Raw genomic sequence first — 18,308 nt, 5'->3', positions numbered from 1 at the left:
ACATGCCTCAATGGCACTGCAATAAGACAGATATGTGTTGTTATTCAACTGATTTTATTTCTTTTTCTGTATATCAAAGAAAGCATAATGGAGACCAAACACAAAAGGCAGGTACAAGTGAGAGGAAAAAGGCTTAATCAAAAATCTAACAATTTATAACAACACTGCCACTATACCATACTGTTTTTTTTGCAGAGAGGTGGCATTTAAAACCATTATGGATCAATAATAATCAAAAACAGTGATGAGTAGTAATGATAAATTGTATAAGTAGTAGTACAGCAATAACAAGAGTGATAATCAAAGTGACAATGAAACATATGGGAATAAAAAGCAGATCTCCATAAAAACCTAGCTAGTTTGGACAGTGCAACACCATGTCTGTCTGTGGTGTGTGTCTGTGTGTGTGTGTGTGTGTGTGTGTGTGTGTGTGTGTCTGTGTGTCTGTGTGCGTGCATGCGTGTGTGTGTCTGTAATCCCAGTCTTGAAGTTAAAGCACTCCAGTCCTTGCTTTACACACAAGATACAGTTTCCAACAGGAGTACAAATTATTACTCATGAAAGGACATGGTCACCCTCCTTGTTTCAAAAACCACACCAAGTGACTCTCAATATTGTGTTAATGGCTGTGTTCATATGAAATGTCTGTAGCTTGTGCAAAAATTGTGGACTAGTGCAAGTGTCAAGCCGTGGGATGTCCTACAGTTTGCATTTACAAACACCTCTCCTGCTCTCTGTCGACCTCAAGATTGCTTTTTGGTTTTTGAATGACAGAAAGCAAAGGGAGGATTACTTTGGAATATCAGTTATTTTTATATATTTCTTTACAAAAGTTCGTGTTTTAGTTTTGCATTTAGTTAAAACTATCAATAGTAACATGAATATACAACTTAAATCGAAGGAATACATCTTTAGTATGTTATGTGTCCTTCAACACAGCACCATCTTATTAGCTCTCAGTCTACACATTAAATGTTTCCCAATTTGCTGCCAAGATTTGAGTATCTATTTCTCCCTTATGGATGCTAGTAATACCCAACTTGTCTCCCTTGTCATGGTTTCCAAATATAAGATCTAATTTCACAGCACTTACATTACTTGAATTAGTAACTGTATGAAAGCTGAACATAAAGAGGGCAAAAAAGTACAGAAAACAGCCCGTTTCAAGCTTTGAGACTTTTGACCTAAATAAAATCTTTTACACGTTTTAATCGCTTCCATTGTCATTTCTATAAATATTGAAGAAAAGATAAGGATTTCTTAACTATTCTGTCTTATGCACAGTATTCATGGGAGAAAAAAAAAAGTTATTTTATAAAATACATCTGACCCTTTATGCCATTTGAGGAATAAAATAAATTCACTAAGATTATCAGGGATCAACTAGGCTGCAATTTATATACCTATATACCTTTCATCTTAAGGCGGTCATACACACCAACAATAGGTGAAATTATTTATTTTACCTCAACAGTTTTGAAGAGCTGCATTTCAAAATGAGATATACACCATTAGGAGGCAAAGCGAAACCCACAGGTTGAAAGAAATTGTTGTAAAAACAAGATAGTTGGTAATTATAGTCCTTGGCCAGGAGAATGCTGGCAACCTTACAGGCAGGATTTGCTATAACCTAGACATCGAATATGACATTCAGATATTTCCTCCACCGTAGATATTACAGCATTTTGGAACAGAGCTCTTCTTCATTTGTATAACCAGGTCTGCTTCTTGCACATTATTACTCTCAAACCTAAAGCATGTCTCATTAGAATAGCAAAAATCAATTTATTTCACGTGATTTATATTAAGGCATCCAACATGCATGAATGTATCTTTCCTTAAAAAGACACTTGCATTAGAATGCTTAAAAACATTTCAAACAATGTAAAATGTGTCAAAGTGCAGTATGCCAAGATTCTGCTTTCCTCAGCCTCTCTTTATGCCCTGTTTTTGGATTGTCATGAAAATTATCAGCATGTAAATGAGGACAAGTTAACAGCCCTATTCTCTCTAAAGTACCTCTTCTTACATCCCAAATGAGTGGACACAACACTCTTCAGATCACACTTCTGTAGCAAAGTAAAAAGGTGACAGTCAAGACCAGTTCTTCCTCTCTAAATGGTTCAGTCCAGCCATTATTTCCATGCATCCTCTCCCTAAAAGTGAGTAGGCATGAGAAAAACAATTCCACAGGAGCAAACTGGGAGTCATTAATGCAAATATTTCATGGTATTATCCCAAAAAGTGTTTCCGGGCCCATGGTCAAATGGCCACTTCAAAAGAGGAAACACTGATGCATCAGTCTATAGGATAGGACAGTTCAAGCGTGGCAAGTTAAATGCCTTTACAAGTTCTAGGAAGGTCACTGAAGTAAGGTTATATATAACCACAGGCTTAGGACCAAAAATGTTTGGATAAAGTGTGTGAGGCTTGAGGGAGACTAGAGATGTGTTCATCACTTACCAAACAGCAACTGATAAAGTGTGAAGCAGCATGGAAACAGTCTGCTGTTGTATGAGATTCCAGGTGAACTTTATAGAGTAATGTAATTTGAGTCAGTGGAGGTTGAGCAAGGGACAGCGGATGCAGGGGGAGCAAACTTCAAAAACTAAAGAACATTTGTTTTTGAGGATTAGTGCTCATACTTGTTTTTAAAATCTGGACCGAAATGGGTCCAAGAATAGTCAGTGTGCAGACCAATCCTGATCTGAGTCTAACTGTTGCTGGTAGCTGTCGGTGGAGGGGCCTCAGTTACCATCTCCCCTCCGGAACCAGAACCAGTACTGGTTACTGCAGTTGAATGAGAGACCTGTGATCCCAGCACAACACTGCCAGGTCCACCATTACTGCTTCCATTCTTGTTGGCGATCGTTGTTGGTTGGCCAAAATTCGTCGTTCTCAGGGTTGCCAGATGACGTGGGGAGAAGACGTGGGCCCTCGCTGCAGCTCGAGATTCAAAGGAGACATTGCAGGCATCACAGCGGCCTGTCAGGGTCTCCTTTGGCGCTGTCTGGCCTGGCATTGGGGAAGCTGGAGGTTCATTAACTGTCAGCTGAACTGGTTTGGGCAGGATGGGTCGATTAGCTTTGAGAGCGTTGTATTGCAGGTAACTTCCTGAACTCATGTCCACCTTCCCACCTGATAGAGGAGACTGGGAATGGGAAGGTAGAGTGGATAGAATGTTTGGTGGATGGGCAGAACCAGAGGAGAGAGAGAATAAGTTAAATGACTTTCATTACCAAATTTTTGAGAAAAAGAGATTTGACTGAACGTCTGACTAATATTCAAGCCCTCTATGTAACTGCTTTATGCACAATTTACAATTCTGTATTTTTGAGTGTATATTTTCTTTTGATTTTATTTATAAAGACAGATTTAAAAGGTAGAGATTTTCATTCCACTATTGCAAATAAAAGCTAAATTGAAAAAATTGAATTGAAAACAGAACTTTGCTCCAATGCTATGCATTACATTAGATGATACAGGTGTTTGTTAAAACTTAGTTAAGTTAATTTAAATTACAATTTTCTTAAAATCATCAATAACAAAACATTGCAGTAATTTGCATACAAAAAAAAGAAGTTTCCTATCCTCAGTCATCTACCTTGCTTTGAATTTTATTAGTCCTTTTTACAATAATATGATATTGTACAAAAGTCTTTCAGAGGAAATCTAATTGCCCACTTACAATTTTCTCTTGCTGCAGTCTCCAGCGCTTCTCTTTGGCTCTGGTGTTTTGGAACCAGATCTGCACCACCTTGAGCGGCAGGTTGAGCTCAGTGCCAATTGCCTCACACTCCATGGCATTAGGGTGGGCACAGGTCTCATAACAGGACTGCAGAATGGACAGCTGTAGACAGGACAGGTGTGTGCGTGGTCTACGGCTTGATGAATGAGGCAAAAAGCTGCTTTCCGACGGGCTTGATTTAGTTATGACTGGGTTGGGGGGAATGGCCACTTTAGCAGAGCAGGTAGTATTTGGGCTGACTGGGGCAATACTGGGGGTAGGAGGAGGGGGGATGGTACGTGAGGGTGTATGTGTAGGAAGAGCCAGTTGTTCTCTTGAAAGAGTGTTGATCTTTATGGGGACTTTGGACGTCCAGTAGTTGAGCCCATTCTGTTTTTGTGTCACCACATTTGTGGCATTGGGCCTATTGTTGATGGGAGTTGTGGGCAGCTTTGGAACCATGCGGTTAGTGGTTCCAGGTCCAGGACCTATCTCGTCTTCCATGTCTCTCTCCTCATCAGTCTTTTCTTCCTCGCTCTCCTCTTCTGGCTTTTGTTTCTGGGCCGGTCTTGGTGCAATGGGGATTGGCTCCTTGGGTGGTGCTAAAAGGACAGGGGGGTTGACTTTGGGTGCAACTTTGACCAGAGTGATGTTGCTGGGGGTTTCAAGCTTGGTCTTTGGCACAGCAGAGGCACTGCTGCTTACAGGAGAGACTGTGGTTGAAGAGACAACTTCCTTGGGCTTGATCGGAACTGGGGCTATTTTCTTTAGCGCAGCAGGTTTGCCCAGCTCCTTCACAGGTTCTCTTTCAGTCTTAATGAGTGTTCGCACAATTGGTGAAGTCGTGATGCAACCAGTATTATTTTGAGTTGGCTTGTTGGAGAATATGGGTTTGGAAAGAGGCCAGGTAAATTTGATAAGAGGTTTGCCCACCGCTGCCAGGGTCCCGTCACTGATAAATCGCACCTCACCTTTCCGTTCCCTCGCCCTCATGTTCTGAAACCAAATCTGAACAACCTTCTTTGGAAGGTGCACCCACTCTGAAATTTGTTCAAATTCATGTTTCCCAGGATTTGGGTCTTTGAAATAGCAGCCATACAGAATGTCAAGTTGTTCAGCTTGAATGATGGTTCTTGAACGTCGCATATCCCGATACCTTTTTCCTTTGGACTTCCTCTGCTGTTGCTCCTGCTCCCTCTCTTTTTCCTTCTCTCTCTCCTTTTCCAATAGTGTAGCATTCATTTTCTCAGCTGCTCTCATGTAAATACTCGATTTTGTCATGTTATTGCAGTTGACCAGGCTCATACTGCTGTTAGAAGAGGGCATGGCATTAACAGATTCCGGCTTTACCTGGACAACGACCAGTCCTTTGGATGTGGGCCTCAATCCAAGCCCATCCAGCAGCTGTCCCTTCTGTGCTGCAATTTTATCAGCCAGAGATGCTGAGGAAGAAGCATATTTGGAGTTGTTTTTCCCCATGCTGAGATCCAGAGCGGATTCACAGTCACCACCATTAGACAGGTAGTGAGAAGTTGGGTTGTGGGAAGAGAGAGACTGTGAGAGAAGAGAACTGGAGAAGCGCGTGATAGTTGGTGGGTTAGAAAAGATCGGTAATTTGCTCCCATCTCCTACCATTGATGGAGTTAGTGAGAGGACATAGGGACTAAGGAACTGGGTAGAAAAGGGAGCAAGAGACAGAGGAAGTGAGTGGGTAGCACCAATTCGGATCTCAGGCTGGTCCAAAGCGTGGCAGAGTGAATTTGGAGGATCCCCTTGGGCCTCCAACTCTAGATCCACATCTGGGTCTTGTCTCTCCTTCTTTACCTCCAACTCATCATTCTCAAACTCCCCTTTTCGTTTTTTCCTCTGGGACCTCTGATCCCCCTCTCCCTCCTCATCTTCATATTCATCCTCTGCATCAGAGAGAAACACAGTTGTGGAGCGGAGGACCTTTCCTCCAACTGACCCCCTATCACCATGGACCTCCCACTGTGTTTCATCTTTAACAGGGCTCATAGGAGCATCCCTCATAGACCCATTCTGACTTTCCTCATCAGACACAATGACAGAGGTGTATACCTCATTTTCAGAGTCAGAAGTGAGACACGAATCTGCCCGACCCTCCCTTCCCAAATTTCTATGCCTGTGTTTCCCTCGTGTACTGGACAAATCTATTGCCTGACTACCTGATGCTTCAGCATCATCCTCACCTTCTGCTATGATCAGTGACCTTTCTTCGTCGTCATAGTCATTTTCAGAACTCTGGGCATGCCTTGAAAATCCCGTCAAGCCTTTCAGGTGTACTATCTCTGTCTCTCTTTGTTTCTGTTTTGCTTGCCGGGCCTGGCTCAACCACCTACGCACCTCTTCCTCAGACAGTCCTACCTCTCTGCCAAGAGCCTCACAGTCCTCATGGGGCGGACTTGCAGCATCAGCCTCACTACGTGACTCAAAGAACGCCCATAGAACCTCAATCTGGAACTCAGACAGCGCTGGAAGGTTTGGATACATGGATCCCTTTGTAAAACAATGGGCTCGGGTTTGGTTGTTTGTTAAGGCATTTGTACTCGGGCTGGATTTTGGCATGCCAAGAGAGCCACAAGGGCTAGTGCTTGATTGGGATTTTTGAGGAGTAGAATCAGGGCTAAGTGTAAGGTTTAAATGTACAGGACTTAGGCTTGGGTTGCTGGGCACTGATGCAGAAGGGGAGAGGTTCTTATTGCGAAGGCTCCTCTCTGTGCCTGCTGGGGAGAGATTGAGGCAAGCTGCTTTATCACCTTCCAGGTCCAACTGATTAATTGAGCTCTCTCCATCTGTTGTGCTATCTCTGTGTGCCTTCCCATTGTCTTCATCATTCTCAACCTTAACTTTGCTTTCTGTATTAGGACACTGTGCAAATTCTTTATTGTCATCATCCTCAAGTTTCTTTATAGTCCTGTTATTCCTGTCATTCCTGTCCTTGATCTGATCTAAGACTCTCTCTTCAACTGTCCCATCACTGTCCTTTTCTTGTTCTTTCTCAACTTTTACTGTCTGTTTTTGCTCTTCAAGGCAGGGCTGTATGTTTGTTGGAACTCCAGCAGACGGCCACTGGTTCTGTAAGCTGTTAAGTCTTTGGGTTAGGAGAGCTTGCTGGGCTGTGCTGAGACCTACAAGTGGCACACACTGGGTAAGGAGCTGGCCTTGCTGGTTCTCTTGATGCTGCTGGGTTTGGGCCTGGAGCCCATTCAAGATCAAGGGCATGACCATTTGAGGCTGAGGCACGAGCTGAGGCACGGTGGCACCAGGAGCAGCACCAGCCGCAAAGAGGGAAGGGAGGAGGGAGTGTGAAAGAGTGCTGGGACTAGATGTGAGAAGGGTGAGAAAGGCTGAAACCGCCTGAGCTGAGGTCACAGGGGAAGTGAGTAGGGAGGGAGCAACCTGGGAAGTGGGAATCTGCTCTCCGTCTTTTGTAGCAGTCACCATCAATGCCCCAGGAGCAGCACAGTTGGCGGAGGCAACTAACTGGCTAGTTCCTGATGTGGTCACTGCAGTGTTTGGAGCACTGGTGAGGCCACCTCCCAAACTAGCAGTGGCCACTGCACTGTTTGCAGTGTGTGCAACAATTCCAGCATTTCTGCTGCGGGACTGGTGCAAGACAGATTTCATATGGCTCTCAAGGGTGATGGCGTGATTGTAAGAGACACGACATACAGCACACTGGTAGGGTTTGTTTGATATATATGGCCGAGTCAGGACAGGAACGGAGAGTGCTTGAATCTCATTTTCCCCACCTTGTTTTGAAGAGCCTGTTGTCATCCTCTGAATGTGGGCTGCAGAGTTGTAATGCACACTTAAGGCAGTTCTACTGGGAAAAGCATCCAGGCAGGCGTTGCATTTGAACCGAGTGCTATTCTCAGCTGGCACCCCTTTTTTACTAACTGACTTTTCACTGGTGTCTGGGATTTCTGTGTTTTCAGTTGCATTTTGCTGTTTGGCTCCTGTGAGTGGATTTCCCTCCTCTTCTGGCTCTACTTCACCTCCCTCTTGTTGTATTATTTTCTCTTCCTCCATTTCTTTGTCTCCAATCGTCTGGGTAGCGTCTGAACCCTCACTAGCTTGGCAGGGGTCTGAACTGATGTCTTCAGCGTGCTTCAGTTGGGAAGATTCAGCATCTGATAAAATAAATACATATTTAACTTTTATGTTGTAATGAATGGAGGACAGAGTTGTGACAAAAGTACACATTTCCATACTGAATTTCATTCCAACCCACATTTGGGTCAACTTTTCTCCACAAATGCATTTCTTTGATTCGTCTTCAAAAAAAAAAATTTTTTTCCTTTAATGAGTTTTTTTTGTACTATGACAGTACCCAATTCATATAAGTGTTTCAAGGTATGTCACATTCTTTCTATACAATATCATTACTTGGATGGAGGATTTTAGTCATCTATTGAGCTAATATTAGCCACACCTCAAATCGCAGGCTGTTAACTTTTGACATTTCCTTTTTGGCCCTTTCCCCCAGCCTTTGCCTTTTGCCAGGCCACCATTGTAAATAAGAATTTGCTCTCAATGACCTGCCTGGTTAAATAATGGTTAAAGAAATACATTTAATAAAACGGCTTTATTTAGCACTTTGACCTGTTTAAATTACCCGTTCAGTTTTTATTTAGACAGGTGTGGACCAAGTTGCGGTCATCTCTACTGAAGATTTTAAATCAGACTTATAGGGGGCAGTCCATATAAGCACCATTTAGTAGAGTAGTCAAAAGCATAAATACCAAAATAACCTTTTAGATACCAGGTATTAAAACAGGTCAATCTTTAGATAATTTTACATTTCATGTATCAAAAAGTACATCTTCAATCAGACTTTCAACCTAAATCTGCAACAAGCAAAAAACCTACCTACCTTTAGAGTGAGCAACTAGTTTGAACAAAGCGTAGATTCAGAGAAATGTTAAAATGTTACTTACTGATTGTTTCACGGTTAGCCTATGTCATGGACAACAAAACACGTCCACACTTCTGTAAAACCCTTCACGTGCCACTTTTTGTATGAATACAGCTGATTTCTAGGCTTCTCTCTGCCCGCTGTAAGTGGCCTCTCTGCTTTGCCCTTGGTCACACTTAGTTTGTATACAGCCATGATATAGCAGACATTTCTCATTCAAATTAGCAATAACTGATGCTTTGTCAGGACCCTTTAGCATCTAATTCAGAGGTATTATCCTTTAGCATCTGTTGCAGACAGACGGAAAGCAGAGGAGAGAGAAAGGAAAGTCGGATGGTCGTTACATTTTCTTTTAGTCCCAACCTGGGGACTGTTGCTTGTGGGTTACACTCAAGTCTCTAATGATTAATGCCCAAATTAATGTGTGTCCCAAATAACCTTAAATAAGAAATTAATAAAAGAAAGACAGAGGGCAGATTCTCTGTGGGTCATAAGTGTTGATTGATTATTTTTTCAACATTCTATAAGCTAAATTTTAAAGAAAACTCCTATTCATAGTTCCTTTAAGTACTATTAACAGTATTACAAATGGGGTGCCATTTTAGCTCAGTCGGTAGAGCAAGTCCTTGACGCATTGGCCGCAGGTTTGACTCCAATCTCTGCCCTTCGGTACATGTCATCCCTACTCTCTCCTCCCCACATTTCCTCTCTATCTTCACAAAGGCATCAAGGTATCAAAAAAGGTATTGTGGTAAAAGTATTATTTCTATGTGCAAAACCTTTGAATGTTTAAAACTCTGCTTTGATAACCCTACCATTTAGTGCATTATATTTAAGTTCCAGTAAAAGAGCAAAATAATTATCAAGTTAGACTGCAGTTTTATTAGTTTTCCTTTTTCTTTAAATCATTTTTAAAGAAAATGGAAAACTAAAAAACAAGTATTTTTTACACTCACCATCAAACTCGTGAGTATTGTCGTCTTCTTGTCCTCCGCTGGTAGCCTGTTTTAGAACAGCCTGTTAAAAAAAAGTAAAAGAAAATGTCAGCAAAATTCCCATAGCTAACTCTGCACTGGTTACTTTCAGATGAGCTGAATGCTTTGTTGATTTTGAGCTGCTCAACATTTGGGCGTGACACACTAATGTGAGGTTATAGTACACATAGCAACCGTGACTAGCCTTTAATTTGCAAATTACCCTAAAGGCATAAATTAAGGTCTTTGATCAATTCCCTCTTTATATTTACACTTTACATACTAAATTGCAATGACCCCATTAAAGAAAGTGTGTTCACTGAGGTGTTTATTTCTTTCAAATTAGTTCCAACTGGCACATTTGGTAACTTATTGATCCCAACAATTAAATACTCAAAACTGTAAACAATAGAATTCAACAATTTGCAACAACAAATTCCTGCTAAAGTAATTAAAAACAGAAAACATCACCCTCAACAGTCACAATTCAAAATACTCACAGCTAACGTATAAAGAGCTTATTCAATAATGTGTTTGTATTTTGACTGCTTGTATGTAAACTATAAGTAAATGTAATCTTGTTGAGATGAGGTTCTTTAAATAAGAATCTTATTTGAAAATGTATAATACATTTATGTCAGAAATCATTGTATTTAGCTAAAATAACAGCTGAATAAATGTTAAGATATTTCTCTCATTTTGGACTTGACTAAAATATGACCTAGTCCATATGTCTCTTTTCTAGAGATCACATATGACAACATAGAAGAATAAACACTTTTGTAAAAAAAAAAAAAAAAAATGTATCACTACATTCATGTCGTGTCTTACTCGTAGTTGCTATGTTCTTTGTTGTCATTGGTTTTTTAACGAAGGGATTAAGTTATCCATCTCAGAGAAAAATTCTATACGACAGAGTGTGAACAAAGCAAGAAAAACAAACTATAATACAATTGACTAATAGTGTATTCAGATTTCTTGCCGCTGGTGTTTCTATTTCATATTATTTTAGTTGTTTTAAGTGTTGATAAAAGCCTATTTGTGACTACCGTTTCTCTTTGCTAATGCAGTTGATTTGCCACGTCGCATAATTTTGCACTATTTATTGCCAGTGTCCTTGGAGATCTTGCATTAACTCTAAGGCCTTTTTAACCATCACCACCCAAAAAATAGCAATCAAATTGAACTAAAATCAATGAGAGTCGCAAGAAAATAAACTTACTCTAATTTCTATTTACTGCAGGGCTACAGTATGGGTATTATAGTGCATCTCCCCTCGATATTAGCAAGCAAAATGTGGAGTCATTTCACATTAGACTCATTGTAAATCTTTAATCCGGAATAAATATTATTTCAAAGAGTATGGCCTTTTATGGGAAACCCCATTTGAACTCAGTGTATTCAGTACACAGATTATGACATTGGAAATGTTATGTTATGTTGACTTACAATGTCCATTAGTCTGTCGACACAAGATTGAAGTACGCTGTGTTGCTCAGTGAGATGAAGTGACAATGAAGATCTGTCAATTTGTCCTTTTTGGCACAGGGGGCACAGCCATTCTGCCACCCCATTGCTTTTACTGCCTACTGTCTCTCCAGACTCCTCCTAACAAAACAAAACAAACAAAAAAAAAGGATGTTAGAGCATCCTACTTGTTCTGGAGCCGTTCTAATTCAATACAAAGTAAGTGTGATGTTACGAAGTAATTATGTCTGATCAGAATCATGTGGGGAGCTGTAAGAACCAAAATAAAATTGACCTAAATTTGTTGTTGGTGATGAACTTAAGCCAGGTGAGCAATCAGAAGGTTGCTACCATACTATTTTTTCTCACCTGCCAGTTTGGTATTGGACGTTTCTACCCGACCCTCAGTTTATTTGTCTGCAACTTTCTAAACCAATAAAATACTATTTATTGATTTAAGAAAAACCTACTTGCCACTGTTGCAAGTAATCTGAATTTGTATATACCACAGACGATAGTAGCCCAATATTTGGCAGGTCCTTATTCCATATACTGCTTGCAACAGTTCTCTTCATGTCCTGTCAATTATTACAGAAAAACAAATGCCAGAGAAAGTATGTTCTGTGGGGATGTTTCCAACATTTTGTCTGCAAAGTCCAAATGATATTACACAATAATGTAACTTTTAAATTTAGACTTTTGTGTCATAAAAAAGTTTCCATTTAATGCTGTTGCACTGTTGTGCACTCCAAGTGGATTGGAGATAAGAAAGCCGTTGTTTAATACCTCTCTGAATCAAATCTAACTTTAAACAATCCAATCATGCGTCATATGTACACAAACTGTGTAAAATGCATTATATTCTGGAGCAGCACTCAGAACGCATAGCATTCATGCATTGCTGGACAATTAACAATGACTATACTGTCTCTCAAATAACTAATGTGGTCAATATATCATATGTCAATGTCAATATGACCTGAGATCATACTGCATTTGCGCGACATGCTTATCCAATTACTATTACTGCCATGCAGATTTAAGGGAAATCAAAATAGGCTTCTAATTTGGATTTTACCACACAGCTGCATGCATTCATACTACAAGACACAAGCGAGACAGCAAATCATGTCCATGAGGAAAAATACCAACACAGCTAAATCCCCACTTCCTCGTCATGCCAATTAGCAAGCTAGTGAGGTTCTATGACCAGATAATATTTCGACAAGTCTATAACTGCCGAGTGTTTCATGTTAAAAAAGCTTCTGGTCACGACTTCCATAATACTAATGCAAGACAAAACTACATTGTCGTCTCTCTACCCTTAGTTGGCTAATTAATGAACAGTCTAATTAGCTATGCCGACCAGAGATGAATCAATTAGCTAGCAAGCTAGGTTGAGGAGCCCCCCTGTAACGTCGCAATACAGTCGTGTTTCTGGAAATTCTGGTTAGCAGTTAGTTTACAGAAAATAATCCTGCCGTGATAGCCACTCACTTCTCCGCTGCAAAAGACGGGACCAACGGCAGTATATTGTCAGTTGTGGCTAGACGGTCATTAAATTCATAAACAAAAAAGGCTTGAGCTCATCACAATCGTGTCACTTTGCTAGCTAGCCTGTTAGCAGGCAGAGATAATTAACCGCTCCTCAAACTGTCTACAACTGGCTGGTCTCCACTCCCCACAAACTCTGCCAGGTCCAGGTGGGAACTGCAGCTGTAATACAGCGACTGAGTTTACACAAGATAGACAACAGACTCACCAGGCTTAAGATAAAAAAACCTCGGCCTCGAGTTATTTCCTTACCCCTCTGATTGTGGGCTGCCAATCGGGCATCTAGTGTTGCACCGCCCGCCGCCTGCTGCTCAACAGCGCAAATTGAGGCCTAGCCGGACTAAAGCCATTTAATTAATGAACGTGGGCTCCGTTTACAGATGTGTTAGAAAACACTCGCACCCCCTCCTCCCTCGCCGCCCAGTAGACCCCCTTTTGACGCGTCCTAGTGCTCAAATCCATACCTTAAATACTTACGGTGCAACACATGGCCATTTAAACTATCATTTTAACAGCTTTAAACCGTAATTGGCGGAAGAATTAAAAGCTAAAAAGCTACTTGACGCGGAGTACGTGCGCCGTGGTCGCTTCGACGATGGGGGTGGTGTAGGGAGAGCAGGCGAAAGAGACGAGAAGCAGAAAAAGTTTGGGATTTAATGTTGGATTTCTACAAGGGATCGGATTGGTATGGGGCACTATCCGTCGTTAACTCGATCTTCTATCAGTCGCAGGCCACTCTCCTTTCTCAAATCAGCACAATTAACCGATCGCGGATGACGTTTAATTAAGTTCAAAGCAATTAGCTAATGCGTTTTACCTGCATGGTCGACGCTCCAGCACGCACACACACACACGCTTCCTCTGTGGCTCCTCAGAAGTGAAAAGTTTTCTTGCCTGCCCTCCCTCTCTCTCTCTCTCTCTCTCTCTCTCTCTCTCTCCCCTGTTCTCCCCCTCCCTTCATTCGCCCTATCCCTCTCTCCTTCCCCTCTTCCCTCTAGTAAACAGACCACAGCTCCCCCCAAGGCTGATTGCTGACATTCAGAAGGGACAGACACGGCTATCAAATCCCTTATGTAACCCCGCAGATATTAGAGATTATTAATGTATGTTGAAACACCAATTACTTAGTGTGCAATAAATATATGACAAGAAAAATGCACGATAGATCATTAAAAAAAAAGTATAATGATGCCTAGATTACATGGAATCCCCTTTAATGTGAAACCCTTCCTCGTTTTCACGTGAAAGGTGAATAAAAAATGAGTCCCCATTCTGTCAACTTGGAATCTCACAAAGAGTGTGATGAAATAATTAAGGATGAATAACAGAGATATAACCGCAAAAGCTCTGCTTAGCTCCACCCGCACGGATTATGACATGTTTCAATCAAATGATAGGTGTGGTGAAATTCAACAGTCGAGTATGTGGAATAAATATTTATGAAGCAGAGGGGATTAAAACTGCACCATCTGTATGCCCCTGCGTTACTGGGACAGGAAGTGAGGTTCTTGAATACCCAGATAGGTGTCTCAAATTGCGCCTGTGCAAAAAGAAAATAGAAAAAGAAAAAACTTCGCTTACGTGAAGGGGCTGCTCGGTTTCCTCTAGCTCCAAACCCTTGCGGCCAAATCATTTGGATTTCGGGACCTGTCTTGTGGAGGTTTGTTGCAGTTCGCTATGTTCATTCGTTTTTAAAACGCTGTGTTTCAGTTTGGGAGTTTTTTCTTGTGGTTTATGTATGGCTGCGAAAGCAGCAGCAGCCTTTTGGGCTAAACTACTGCAGGTGCGGCGAGAAAAGCTGTTGTTTACTTTATAGAAATTTTGTTACAACAGTTCAGTTTTCAGTTTTGTCCTAGTAATAGCCTACAGAAAATAAAAGTCATATTTATTGGTGAGTGAAGTACGCACATATATTAAAGTTTTTATAAGTAATTCATAAAAAAATGCGCATTGAAAAATTGACATCAGTTAAATTGTAGAAGGATGAATACACAATTATGAAAAGTAACATAGGTGATTTAGATAAGTACTGGTGCATTGCTGTGTCAAATGCAATTTAATGTAGTTGGTAGAACTTTTATAAAAACTGCCTTATATTTTATATTAAAATATGTAATTACATGTAGTTTTCAATAGCCTACATGAATCTGCAGCGGAAGCTGTTACAAATTCTAGTGGAGTAAAAGTTAAATATTTCTCATTAGTACAGTGATATTTCATCTACGTTAAATAAATAAATGGATGATCTCCAGTTAAAATACAAGGACCTAAAATATTCCTTACTTAACAGTATTGGAGTAAATGTATTTCCATGATATTCTAGAATACATTTTAAAAAACAAAACTATAAATGAGCTTTTGAGGTTGACATCTTCACTAGATGCAAGGCTTAGTGATCCTTGTTATTGTTTATGTTTCACAAAAAAAAAAAAAAAAATCTCATATTATGGCTAATACCTTTTTACACAATAAAAAAACATACCCAAAGTACAACTTTCAATGCTCCCAATTTTACTCTGAAAAGGTTAATATCAGCTTAAGGCAGGTTTTAGTGAAATTATTGTAAAAATGTACTATTTTTGGTGCTAATCTTACTATGTCATTTCAGATGAGTGTCGAAGTGGAAAGAAAATTTCTCTGCAAGGCTGACACGCTGAAAACACTGGAAGAGATTGGAGGTATGTTTAACTGCTTTTCCACATATTAGTGCTTGGGTCAATTTGTGAGTCTTCAAACTGATGCTGTGATCCAAGTCTATTCACAGATGGTCACAGAAGGACTTTTACAACATTTACAGACACTGATTGCTGTAGTTTGCACTATAACTGTCACTGACCATCTGTTTCTTGCTAATAATTAAGTTAATAATTTGTATCAGCTTTGTTAGTAATTTTATATATATTTATACTTTTTTAAAATCATCTCTTGTCCTCCCACCTCTTTCACTCAGCAGCATGTGTTGGTCAGCACCAGTTTCAGGACCAGTACTTTGACAGCATCAACTTTGACCTGACTTTGAAAGACATCTGGCTACGTAAACGTAAAGGATGCTGGGAACTCAAGTGCCCGATAACAGAGGAGACAATTGGAGGACAATCAAAAGCAGCAGCCCTGTGTACTCGCTACAAGGAGATAACCAATCTGCCTGAAATTCAACTGAGAGTCAAAGAGGTCCTAAAAGATGTTTGTGAGGACACAGACACAAGCTCCTCACAGGAGAACGAGTCTTGGCTGAGCAAAATGAATCTAGTATGCTTTGCAGAGTATAAAACAGTTCGCCGCTCGTTCATTTTAGAGGAGGGGGTGCAGATAGATCTTGACCAAGCTGACTTTGGCTACGACGTGGGAGAGATAGAGGTCCTCGTTCCAGAGGGAGGAGATGTGCAGTCTGCCTTGGAAAAGATCGAAAGAACTGCTCAAAAGCTTGGTGAGCTCAAAGCCTCTAATTCCTTATTACAAATTATAAAGCATATATTCAGTGTCATTCATAATATAAAACAAACTTTCTGTGACCTGCTTTCTTCAAATGTCATCAATATATTTTCTATTTCTCCTTCATAGGTCTGACTGGAGATCAGCGTGTTGAAGGAAAAATGAGTGTTTACCTCAAGAGGAACAACCCACAGCACTACGCAAAACTACTGAGTGAACATATTTTGTAAAATATATTCTAAATGATCTATAACAGTTGCACATGAATATTTTTTAAGAATTCAGTTTTTATTTGTATAACAGAAATGTTTTTTATTAGAAAGCCTAAATGTATAAAAATCTAAAAATGGTAAATGGCGTTTACTTAGCGCTTACCTAACCTTACCTATACCTAGCGCTTTTCTAGTTGTCCAACCACTCCAAGTCAAAATCACATTCACCCTTTCACACACTCATTCACACATTGATTGCAATAACGTAAGTGCCAGTCTCCAATCAGGAACTATGCCTTCTGGAGCAATTTTTGGTTCAGTGGCTTGCCCAAGGACACTGTAATGTGACTGTAGCAGTCAGGGATTGAACCGCAAACCTTCCGATTGATTCGTCATTTCAGTTTTCAGTCCTATTCACCGCACACACCAGTTACGTTTTGGTCTGACTGTAATATGGAGAGTTTGAGAGGAACTGTAATACTGGAAGTTAAATTGTTTTCTGTTGATTTACAATAAGTGATACTGTGTTGTATTAAATATGTTTGACTTTTAGACACTCCTAGTTGAAGAGGAGTCGACTCATGGCTGTGCCAAGTCTTAAATCATCAATCTTATGTAGTCCACTTGTTTGCAGCTCCTTTAGTCCTAGTTTCTTAATAAAAAGAATATTTACATTCATGTTGTGGTTTCAGCAATTTGTACAATGAAATGAGTTTTGACCCACTGGTCCTTTATATTATATTATCTGTTAGGATTGAAATTGGTTGATGCTCAGTGAATGTATGAAGGATAATGTAACATTGTTATAGAATACTGTTTTAAGTACCAAACAAAAATTAGCCAATGTTTGGGTCACCTTATTTTGATAGATCTTTGATGGTCCGACATCTTTTGGCCATTCATTTTGTATTTAGGATGGTTCATGAAGAAAATTGGAATTATCACCTACTTTCTTCATGATGCTTAAAACAGAATAAAATGTTCTAATTTTCCTCCCATGCTTTGAAAGTTAGGTGCAGCTTTAAAAAAATTATGGTCATGTTTGAATTCTGCAGCCCTATTTACCCACTGTTATATACTTAACTTTTAAAATGTATAATTTATTATTCATTCCTTCAAATTTGACTATGAAATCCGTGTGTTTGTCATCTTTTGTTAGAACCAGAAACCAAAAAGGGGGTTTATGGAAGAGGATTTAACTTAGAACTTCATCCCTTCATCAAATTGAAGCTGAAGAAAGATGTGATGGGCTATCAGAATAATGCAACATCTTGTGTTACTAAAGTAGCTCTGTCTCCTTTGCAAGCACTCTACAGGCTTTAACAGTGTCTGCACAATGTTAAAAGTCTAATACATATTCCTGACAAGAACTAAATTTAACCATCTGCCATACAGTAGCGAAGAAAAGAATACAATAATTTAAATAAATAATAAATAATGCTACAACAAGAGATGTGTCCTGTTACCACAGCATCACATTTGGTTTTAATATAACCCTTGGTGAAGTAACCTTGTTAAAACAACTGAACTTTTCTACAACAGCAGCAGATGTGTTCTGATTAAATCAGATAAGTTGGAAACCTTTTTTTTTATCTAATAACTTGCAGAAATAAACAGAAGCACTTGATCAGTCTCCTTTTTTGCAGCATACTCTTGTTAAGTGAAATACATTGAATTATAATTAGTATAATTAGGTGACCACATTAATTGTTAACTCCATTCTACACACAACAAGAGATTGTATGCAGTTTAAAAGAAGATCCTTCATGGGTTAAGCATTTCCACACAGAGAGCTTTCATCATCATTGGAGAGACACACACGGCTTCTCCTGGACATCAGTCTCTGTTCTGACAGCTGGGACCCCACAGTCCTCATTCAGATCACAGGAAGACAACACTGGATGCCTTCACTTCATGCGTGACCACTGAGTTCCCCCAACAGGCTGTATCTGCTCGTTGTAAACTGACGCAACTGCCACCTTCATCAAAGAAAACACAGAAAT

General features: G+C 40.0%; 2 protein-coding genes across 4 annotated transcripts; one reads left to right on the top strand and one right to left on the bottom strand.

Annotated features, from left to right (window-relative positions):
• Nucleotides 1-37: 37 nt before the first annotated feature.
• On the bottom strand, nucleotides 38-7,241 carry zfhx2 (zinc finger homeobox 2). Its single transcript, XM_069666948.1, has 2 exons — nucleotides 3,689-7,241; nucleotides 38-3,151 (listed from the first exon to the last, which is right to left on the bottom strand). Exons 1-2 carry the CDS (start codon nucleotides 7,190-7,192, stop codon nucleotides 2,714-2,716), a joined length of 3,942 nt encoding a protein of 1,313 aa, XP_069523049.1. The 5' UTR covers nucleotides 7,193-7,241; the 3' UTR covers nucleotides 38-2,713.
• A 6,994-nt stretch (nucleotides 7,242-14,235) lies between these two features.
• Nucleotides 14,236-16,983, top strand: thtpa (thiamine triphosphatase). Of its 3 annotated transcripts, none has more exons than XM_069666965.1 (4): nucleotides 14,236-14,321; nucleotides 15,270-15,339; nucleotides 15,615-16,088; nucleotides 16,223-16,983. In XM_069666965.1, exons 2-4 carry the CDS (start codon nucleotides 15,270-15,272, stop codon nucleotides 16,321-16,323), a joined length of 645 nt encoding a protein of 214 aa, XP_069523066.1. In that variant the 5' UTR covers nucleotides 14,236-14,321; the 3' UTR covers nucleotides 16,324-16,983. The 3 variants fall into 3 exon arrangements, with proteins under 3 accessions (XP_069523066.1, XP_069523064.1, XP_069523063.1); XM_069666963.1 differs by having other exon boundaries at nucleotides 15,612-16,088; XM_069666962.1 differs by lacking the exon at nucleotides 14,236-14,321 and having other exon boundaries at nucleotides 15,258-15,339; nucleotides 15,612-16,088.
• Nucleotides 16,984-18,308: the final 1,325 nt, after the last annotated feature.

The sequence above is a fragment of the Semicossyphus pulcher genome, unplaced genomic scaffold (genome assembly GCF_022749685.1).
Source record: "Semicossyphus pulcher isolate SPU_LCO1_2020_fin unplaced genomic scaffold, fSemPul1.0.p SCAF_18, whole genome shotgun sequence".
NCBI classification, from domain to species: Eukaryota; Metazoa; Chordata; class Actinopteri; order Labriformes; family Labridae; genus Semicossyphus; species Semicossyphus pulcher.
This window is presented reverse-complemented; position numbering and strand designations above follow the sequence as displayed.